The sequence below is a fragment of the Ips typographus genome, linkage group LG3 (genome assembly GCF_016097725.1).
Source record: "Ips typographus isolate SLU linkage group LG3, UJ_Ityp_2.0, whole genome shotgun sequence".
NCBI lineage: Eukaryota > Metazoa > Arthropoda > Insecta > Coleoptera > Curculionidae > Ips > Ips typographus.
The window spans coordinates 6,669,141-6,678,182 of NC_138424.1; the positions used below are offsets into that span (position 1 = coordinate 6,669,141).

A 9,042-nucleotide genomic window follows, 5' to 3' on the forward strand; every position below is an offset into this window, starting at 1 on the left:
CATTGATCATACTTTTTATGTTTTCTTTAAAGAAAATAGAAAGTATGCTTTTGAAATTACTTATCAAATAAGTTTGTTTACCTTGTAAAATATTTGATGGTTCCTCTTGGCATCTATAATCTGATGCAAGACACTCTTATTATGTATAGGGACCTATGAACAGTTTGAACAAATACTTAATTATTGATGGTGATTAAAAGTATATTTCGTAACTAGTGCTGTAAGAAGCATTTTACGCACGATAGGAGAACTCATGGAATTACTTTTTCCATATCGTGTGTAAAATGCCTTAGAGCAGGTGTGACGTACTATACTTTACCTACGACCAAATGGAAAGTCCTGTTTTGCAATTTATATAATTCAGAGTATCTTTTCATTAAAAAAGTATATTTTCAACGTATTGACATCATATTTGTACTAACCATCCCTGTAGGAGTAGAAAAATACAATAACACACTTTTGGTAGGTATTTCAAATGTTTTATTCAATTCCAAACAGGGGCCCTTTACACGTTTAATTATTCGGCGACAGTTGTTGTTGATGTGGTGGGTGGAACTTAAAAAGAGTGTAATAGAAAATTATTAGTTTTTGGTAAAGCTAATTCTAAACACGCTGGTCATTTAATTAATGTGAAACCATTTAGTTTCATGAAAACATTACTATTTTATTGTTTATAAAGCGAAGAAATTCGAAAATCAATCAGAAAGAGTTTAGTTGATATAATATTAAAAAAAAATCATAAACAACATCTTTAGGTAATGGAAGCACTTTTCATGAACTGGACTATTTTACATAATTTGATATTGATGACAATTTACATAATAAAACATACCATAGTATATTGGATACCGCATTCTTCCTCTGCTATAACATCCGGGCATAGTATTGTCTTTATCTTGGATCATTTTACCATTGGATATTTGTTTAGGTGGTAAAATTCCATTCAAAGGGTTGACGTAACTACTCCCCTAAAAATTGAAAATTTTAATTTTCAATTAATTTTTTTGTTATAACCAACAAGTACCATAATGCAAAACAGCATCAAGGAACAGATAAGGACACTTTTTAATAAAGTCATGGTTTAAAAAATAATAACCATATTGTTCGTATAGCATTTTATTAAATTCATTCATTTTCTATATTGTTATCACAGAGGTGTTTTTACAATTTTCACATACATTTCCTGTTGTGTTTTTCTATATAATAATTATGTAGGTTATTCATTATATGTATAACAGGAACAGGATATAATATGTAATGAGAAATTAAAAAAAAAAGTGTACTTTTTTGCCCGATTTTATGAAAAAATGCTTTTGTTTGTAGATTGCTAAAATGTCTAGAAAAATGGACATTATATGGTAGCGTAAAAGGCAACAAAGTATCCTGGTTTACTTTTATGACTGTAATTACTAATATTTAATAAAAAAAAATTTAAACAACTTAAAATAAATGAGTGTTAAACGAAATTTGTATGTCCTCCACATATTATCAACCAGCTGACTATGACAGATTCTTAAAACTTCAATTTTATGTCGTATGAAAACTAAACGTCAACGTCACATCATGCGTCAGCGAGTTTGCGCAGTGGCGTTTCAGCTTTCAACTTCAGTTCGCTATTCACAAGTCTAGAGAGTGATTCATTAACTAGTTTAGTTCGGTTTTAAACCCCTTTATTGTATGGTAATAATTAAATATTAATTGAAACCAATATGTTAATTAAAGAATAGTGAGTATATTTGTTGCTTGTTTAGCGGATAATGTAGTAGACGTCGAAATCAGTTAGTTTTCACGGGAAAATCGGACGCCGACAAAGCTGGATTTCCAGAGATGTCCTGTCGAGAAATTCCGATTTTCCGCGGATTTCTGGCTTATCTCCACGGTTTTCCTATCTTAAATGATTAACAATTGGTCCACGCTATCAATCTGACACGATTTTAAGCTCGTCAATCGATTTTTGGTGGCCCTTTTTTTTCCTAGACCTTGAATGGTTACATTGACCAGTTTTCAATTTGCACTTGTCCACATTGATGAAGCTTGACGTAATTGTTATAATTTTATTTTTTTCAGTCGTGTCACTCTGCCCCTCACTGTGGAAGAGGTAAGTAAAATTATTTGATAATTATTAAATACACCCCTTATATTAATAGATTTAAAAATATAACTCTAATGTGGTCTGTTACCTAGACCTTTGCACCCTAAATTACTACTTAAGTCCCAGTGAACAAAAAAGTTTGACTTGCCAACAAGTTTAATTAAACCTAAATTACCTCCATTAAGAAAATAGTATTTATTATGTTAAGTACCAGTGTAGTAGATAATTGAAGGATGAAAAAAGTACTAAACTCGAGACTAAACTACACTATTCTCAAGCTATACTATTCTAATTAAGTGGTGTGGTGTTTTAGTTAAGCAATTATTAATACACACTCTTACCTATTTGGATCTAAGTGAACATTAATTCTACAAGGCAACCTTCTAGACATATTAATAACTTCATTCTCTGCAATTAAAATATCCATATAATCCAATAATCCTGGTAACATAAATACTTGAATAAATAAATACACATCATCTCTAAGTTTTATAGGTTTTGTGTGAAAACTTATTAAACATTGCCTTTTAGAAAGTGTAATCAATGCACATTTATTCAATATATATTTTTTTTGTATTTGAAGATTTTTGCTATTAACATAACACCAATGGAATAAATGATTAAATAAAAAGATGTTCCACTTTGTGCCCTAAATCTGTACCATAAAATAAAGGGCCCATAATAAGTAAGAGATAATAAGAAAAAAAATATTTGTTTGTTTTATCTAGAAATCTAATTATATTTGCCTAGCTATTATTTGGACAAAGATTTGATTCTTAATTATATTTATTATAGTTTGGTTAGTCATACTGAAACCCACAGCTACAATTTTAAATTTTTCCTAAAACTACAATAATCTAGACCAAAAATCCAATGGGAGAAACCTACACCTTGTGAGCTATTAAAGTAAATTTCTAAACTAACTTTATTTTTATGGACACATAGAAATGTTTGTTTTAATTACATTAGACAAATAATAAGTTGAGCTGCAAAAACATGGCTTTTTACAGGAAGTAGGTAATAAAAACTGTGACATATAAGCAATTAAAGCCTACATTAACTGTTCTGTAGGAAGATACCTTTTTCATTTTAAAAACCTGCACTTTGAGGTGTTTTTGTTAATTTTAATTAGGATCAATAGCTAAAAGGCCCATCACAAAGCAATTTACCTTTTAGGTGAGTCAATGTTTGTTTAAGTAGTGGTAAATATGATTGCTAAAAAACTAGGCTTGTCTTTTCTAATTACTGTTAATATTTGAGGTACAATCTGGTTTTAAAACCTGTTGTTTTATGCTAAACCATTACTCTTGTAGTAACAAAAATATGTTTAAAACACAGTGACCTACTTTTTTTGCTTAAACAATGGTAGGTGTATAGTATGAGTGCATTTAAGATAATATTTTTATAGGAAACACCCTGTATTTTTACTAGACTTTAATAGAACTCTTACTTGTCCCTGAAAGTTTGTCATTACTTGTAATAATCAATAAATAGTTTACCTCTCAATTAATAATTCAAATTTCTTCAATTAGTCAACTTTCTGGTTATTTTTAGATCTTTTTTGTTTCTTTTTTTTCTGCTTCCAAAATTATTTTCTCATAAGGTGGAATACATATCAATAATCAAGTAATATAAAATGTAATGTATCTAAAACGCATTATCTCGACAATTACTAATCTTTACACCAGTTTATTGCCTATATTAATGTATAATATTAGCAAGTTTATATTTATATAGGGATGTCCTATTTTGTTTAATTATCTTCATACTTTATACATATCTAGGCCATAATCTTTGGTGTTTGTTTTGAAAGTGAATTGAGAAAACAACTAAAGTTTTAAAAACAAGTAACATTGACAAAGGTTGGCTTCACAGAGAAATATTTTAGTTACTCAAGAACTTTTTCAATTAGAACTATATCAGCTAATTTGCTGTAATTTTATTATTATAGTACCAAGTTGCTCAGCTCTTCAGTGTAGCAGAAGCTTCTAAAGACAACACAGGAGGTGGAGAAGGTATTGAGGTGCTTAAAAATGAACCATTTACCAACTACCCACTTCTGGGGGGTAAATACAACTCGGGACAGTACACATACAAAATCTACCATTTGGCCAGCAAAGTGCCATCATTCATCCGATTACTCGCTCCAAAAGGCAGCTTGGAAATTCACGAGGAAGCCTGGAACGCCTATCCGTACTGTCGAACCGTCATTACGGTGAGTATACCGATAACAACTTAACATTATTTAATTTGCAGGTCAAAAGTTACATCTGATTTTTACAGAATCCAGGTTATATGAAAGAAAAATTTAAGTTAGTAATAGAAACGTTGCATGCGCCTGACAAAGGATATCAAGACAATGTAAGTGTAATTTTATCTTGGGTTTTTTTCTTTTTTATGTGTCGACCTGTCTGGGCCGGGTGTGTGTGGGAATCTGTTGTATAATTTTGGTGCCGGGCTCTAACAGAATCCAGGTTACATGAAAGAGAACTTTGTCATTTGTATTGAGAGCTTGCATGTACCAGATACTGGAAAGCAGGACAATGTAAGTTTGGGAAACCTTTTGCGTTTTCTGTCTGTTCTGTTGTTAGTATCAACACTAGTTTCATTCCATGCTAATTTGTAGAAACTACCACTGTTAATGGGCAAATCATTATTAAAACAAGCTTTATTAGAATATAGCAATGTAGGGTGCAGGTGCATGAATAAATAGTATATCTTCTGAATCCAATAGAAGTGGCAAATCTCACCTAAAAAGAGAGTTTTGTCTGCTAAGAACACCATTTTTCTTCATTTCTAAAGAATGAAGAAATACAGATCCTGTTTTAGACTTGAATATCATGAAAATTATTGCGATATACAGTGCGTTTCGTAATACACTATTTACTAATGTAGTGTCGTAATATAACTAAAATTGTAAACAAAGTGTGGTTGACTGTATTCCTTGAATTTTTGTGTAGCAGGATTTGTATTAATTTGATTCGTGGCAGAAAATGTCTGTTCTGTCCAGGTTCATGAGCTTTCACCGGATAAACTAAAAAGCCGGGAAGTGGTGCACATCGATATCGCCAACGATCCGGTGGCCTCAGCCGATTACAAAGAAGACGAGGATCCGACGAAGTTCAAGTCGCAGAAAACTGGACGGGGTCCTCTGCAAGGCCCGAACTGGAAGGAAACCATCGATCCTGTCATGACGTGCTACAAACTCGTTACCGTCGAATTCAAATGGTTTGGTTTACAGGTACGTTTTATTTGACAGGTCCGATGGTATAATAGTGGCTTTTATAACTTTATGCAAAACGTTTCAGAAGTATTTTTCATCATGTTTCAACTTTTTTCCGTATTTTAACTACTTGTTGTTGATTGAATGTTTAATCTGTTAATTTCCATGGGTGAAAAAACATGGAAATTTTTTGAGGTTAAATTAGGGTCTTTCAGAAGGTACAGCTCCATGAATAGCTAAACTGAGTCTTAAGCCACCATTGTATAACTTAAGCCTAACTCTTGGAAACATTGTTAAATGCCAAATTACGTCATCAATATCGAAGGTTACAAAAACATTACAATTCCAAGACATTAAAACTAACAGGAAGATTCCTTTCCCACAGCTGTAAATAAATGAAATAGATGGTGGTAGCACTATTAATAGCTTATCCTACTGAAATTATGTCAATTCATGTCATTTTAGAGTTTAGTTTAGTTTTCTTAGTTTAGAAAATCAATGGAAGTAACATTCAAGCTCAGTTTACTGAGGAAAAGTGGAAGGAACAAAATGTATCTTAACCTCCTTGCAAAACATTTATTACAATCTGACAACCATGCTGAAATATGTTATTTACAAAAGTATACAATAGATGGATGGACTACAATACACATTCGATAATAATAATAAATCTATAATGTATAAAAAAAATAGTAGTAAATATAAAATTGCTAAAATTTGAAAAACAAGGCAAAACCTTAAAAAGAGTGACTGAAATTAGGTCATTAATAATTTGATACTATTGACAGTGTAATAATTCGAAAATAGATATTGGAAAATATTTCATCCAAAATGTATTTCATAAAATTGTTTTAATTTTGTTTTTCTGAAAGTAAAATTTGAGTTTGATACCAGCTAAAATTCTTGTTTTGTATGGAGGTTAGAAAACCGGAAGGAAATATAGTGCAAGTGAGGTTAGAATGCAATTCTTATAAAAAATCAGAATCGAATTTAGCAGAGAATATAATGAAAATTAACAAAAACCCCTTTTTTTCACCTATTGTATTCTAAATGGACCAAAAAGTTCTCAAAACTTTTAAAAATCATCAAAGTTCTCAATTAAAGAGCGCCCAGCCTATAACTAACAATATTGTTGATCACTGATGTTGTCAAAAAAATCCTGTGAATCTTCTTTTCATCAATCAGACGGTAATCTGACAGTTATCACTAGTGCGGATTAAAAAGCACTAAAATCGTGAAAAAAAGCTCTTAAAAAGCAAAATTATTTTCTTCAAAAAAGCACAAAGTTCTTTCAGAGAAGCAAACATTTTTTGTTCAACTTCTAGACATTTTTTGAAGCTTTCAAACTGCTTTAGAAGCATACAGAAGATTTTAGACTAAAAACTTTTTTAAACTACTTGATATTGAAGGTTCTGGAATGCTTTAGAGGCATTTGGAAACTCTTACACAGTTCTAGATTTTTTTAAAAGCTTCTAGACTGTTTTTTTTATCTTCTGGGAGCTTCTAGACTATTTGAAAAGCATTTGGAATATTTTAGACTGTTCTCAATGCTTTTGGAAGCTTCTAGACTATTTTGAAAGACTTTCGACTTGCATTTTGGAGTTACTGTAGTGTTTTGAAATGTTTTTAGACTACTTTAGGAGCATTTGGAAGGTGTTTGGGCAGTTTAAAAAGCCTTGAAGGTTCTGGACTGCCTTTAAGACATTTGAAACCTTGTAGACGGTTTTAGAAACTTTTGGAAGCTGTTAAATTGCTTTAGAAGCATACAGAAGCTTTTAAGAGCTTCTAGATAAATTGAAAGGCATTTGGAAGCTTTTAGACTGTTTGTAAGGCATCTTAGAGGTTTTATAGTGTTTTGGAATGTTTTAACATTTTTTTAGACTACTTCAGGAGTATTTGGAAACTTTTTGGTCAGTTTAGATTTGTAAATTGATACTTATTCATTTTGCAACATGTTTTTGTCGTTCAGAAGCCTTCAATATCTCAATATAGCAATTTTTTGTCAAAGCAGTTATTAGTTTAGTTTATTTTTAAAAACTTGAAAAGCTTGTTTTGTAAAAAACTAGTTAAACCATACAAAAATAGCAGTAAATAAGCACAAAACGAAGAAAACAGCAAAAAAAGCACCAACAAAATCATTTGCTGGTTGAGATTTTGCTCATTTGAGGTTGGTTGTTTTTAGTATTTACAAAAAGCAAAATTTCTAGAAATCCGGACTCTAGTAGTTATCACGTTACTGCCCTAATCGTACACCATGAAGTGTCACGTGACAATTGTCAAATTTAAGTCTGATTGGTCTAGCAAGTAATAACCGAACACCACTAATTTTTAGGTTAACAACGTTCACAAGAGTTAATTCAAATTAATATTACTGTTTTCAGACGCGAGTGGAAAGCTTTATTCAAAAAAGTGAAAGGCGGTTGTTCACCAATTTTCATAGGTAATATTTGAGCTGGTTTGTAAATGTTGTATCTAAAAAAATGGTTTAAATCTTAGGCAGGTATTTTGTTGGATGGACCGCTGGTACGGTCTAACAATGGACGACATCCGGCGGATCGAGGAAAAGACTAAAGAAGAGCTCGAAGCGCTACGGAAAACTGGACAAGCGCGCGGCATGAAGGCGGAGTCAGATTAAATTTCTTTTTTTTTTTAAATTAATAACTCGCGGTTATAGTTAATAATTAACGACTAAATTTACAAACCAGTGTTGATTCTACCAAAAAAAAAACTCATATTTATAGTTTAGAGAAAAATGTGGTGGGTAGGGAAGGAGAAGCAAAAACCGACCTCCTGCGTCAAAAGTACTTTTAAGTCAAATTATTTTGAGACGGAGCCGAAACTCCGTGTTGAACCGTCTGATTTTATTCTGTTTTGTTACATTTTGTTGCCGGTTTTATTGTTCTGCCATTAAAACTTCTAATTATTGTATAAATATGTTCAAAAACATGTGGGGGATGTAAATGCATTTATATTGGTTTTTTTCTAATTTATACGTGGTGATTTAGAGTATACAATATTGTGTAAGTTACCAAAATGTGTGGTTTTGTAGGAGACAAGCTTCAGCCTGCGAGTTGTTGCCAGAAACGAAAATTAATGAAAAATTTGCTCTTTCGTTGCCATCCAGAGTTGCTTATTATTGTGAAAGTTTTATATTTTATCTCAATAAATTTGTTTTCATTTTCTAACAATTTTTTGTTTTATTTATTGCCATATTTTTCATTACTTTTCGTCCGTATCTAACGGGATAGTTTTATTGTATTCTACAATCGCCAAATAATAGAAACGGATATATAGCTATATAACGATTAGAATTTATTATAAATACATAGTTAAAAAGTGAATTTGATTGGATAGTTGTTCTTCTTAAATAATTAAATAACAGAAAGTGTTCCAATAAATAATAAAACTAATTATTATTAATTGTCGAAATGTAAGATAATTTAGCGTGTAAGTCAAAAATCAATTTATTGACTTAAATAAATATATAATGCGTTACAATAATATATTTTAAAAATTTGAATTTCTTCGGCAAGCATGTATACCTAATTTGTGTCAGTACTAACACAGTCAGATATAGAAAACATTACGATACTAATGCTATAAATAAATAAATTATTAGTCCGATAAACATAGTGGGTAAAGTCAAATTCTTACAACTCACAGGAAGTCAAAAAGTAAGTTTTTGCCAAAATTGGTAAAAATACAATGTTTAGATGTCTACAAGTAA

The 9,042-nt window shown here is 31.0% G+C and overlaps 1 protein-coding gene and 1 long non-coding RNA gene across 3 annotated transcripts; one reads left to right on the forward strand and one right to left on the reverse strand.

Moving 5' to 3' along the window:
* Positions 1 to 463: 463 nt before the first annotated feature.
* On the reverse strand, positions 464 to 1,367 carry LOC145726209 (uncharacterized). The gene is made up of 3 exons (XR_014177536.1): positions 1,025 to 1,367; positions 833 to 968; positions 464 to 555 (listed from the first exon to the last, which is right to left on the reverse strand). It is a non-coding gene; the product is annotated as an uncharacterized LOC145726209 (long non-coding RNA).
* A 228-nt stretch (positions 1,368 to 1,595) lies between these two features.
* Positions 1,596 to 8,503, forward strand: vib (phosphatidylinositol transfer protein vib). Of its 2 annotated transcripts, none has more exons than XM_081975193.1 (7): positions 1,596 to 1,726; positions 2,068 to 2,098; positions 4,044 to 4,307; positions 4,376 to 4,453; positions 5,103 to 5,333; positions 7,697 to 7,755; positions 7,812 to 8,503. In XM_081975193.1, the coding sequence occupies exons 1-7, from the start codon at positions 1,710 to 1,712 to the stop codon at positions 7,948 to 7,950; spliced, it is 819 nt and encodes a 272-aa protein (XP_081831319.1). In that variant the 5' UTR covers positions 1,596 to 1,709; the 3' UTR covers positions 7,951 to 8,503. The 2 variants fall into 2 exon arrangements, with proteins under 2 accessions (XP_081831319.1, XP_081831320.1); XM_081975194.1 differs by lacking the exon at positions 4,376 to 4,453 and adding an exon at positions 4,560 to 4,637.
* Positions 8,504 to 9,042: the final 539 nt, after the last annotated feature.

Bases quoted from the DNA above. Each gene is read 5' to 3' on its own strand.
- vib (XM_081975193.1), top strand. The intron at 4,454-5,102 runs GTAAGTGTAATT...TGTTCTGTCCAG, and splicing joins ACAAAGGATATCAAGACAAT to GTTCATGAGCTTTCACCGGA. The intron at 5,334-7,696 runs GTACGTTTTATT...TACTGTTTTCAG, and splicing joins TCAAATGGTTTGGTTTACAG to ACGCGAGTGGAAAGCTTTAT.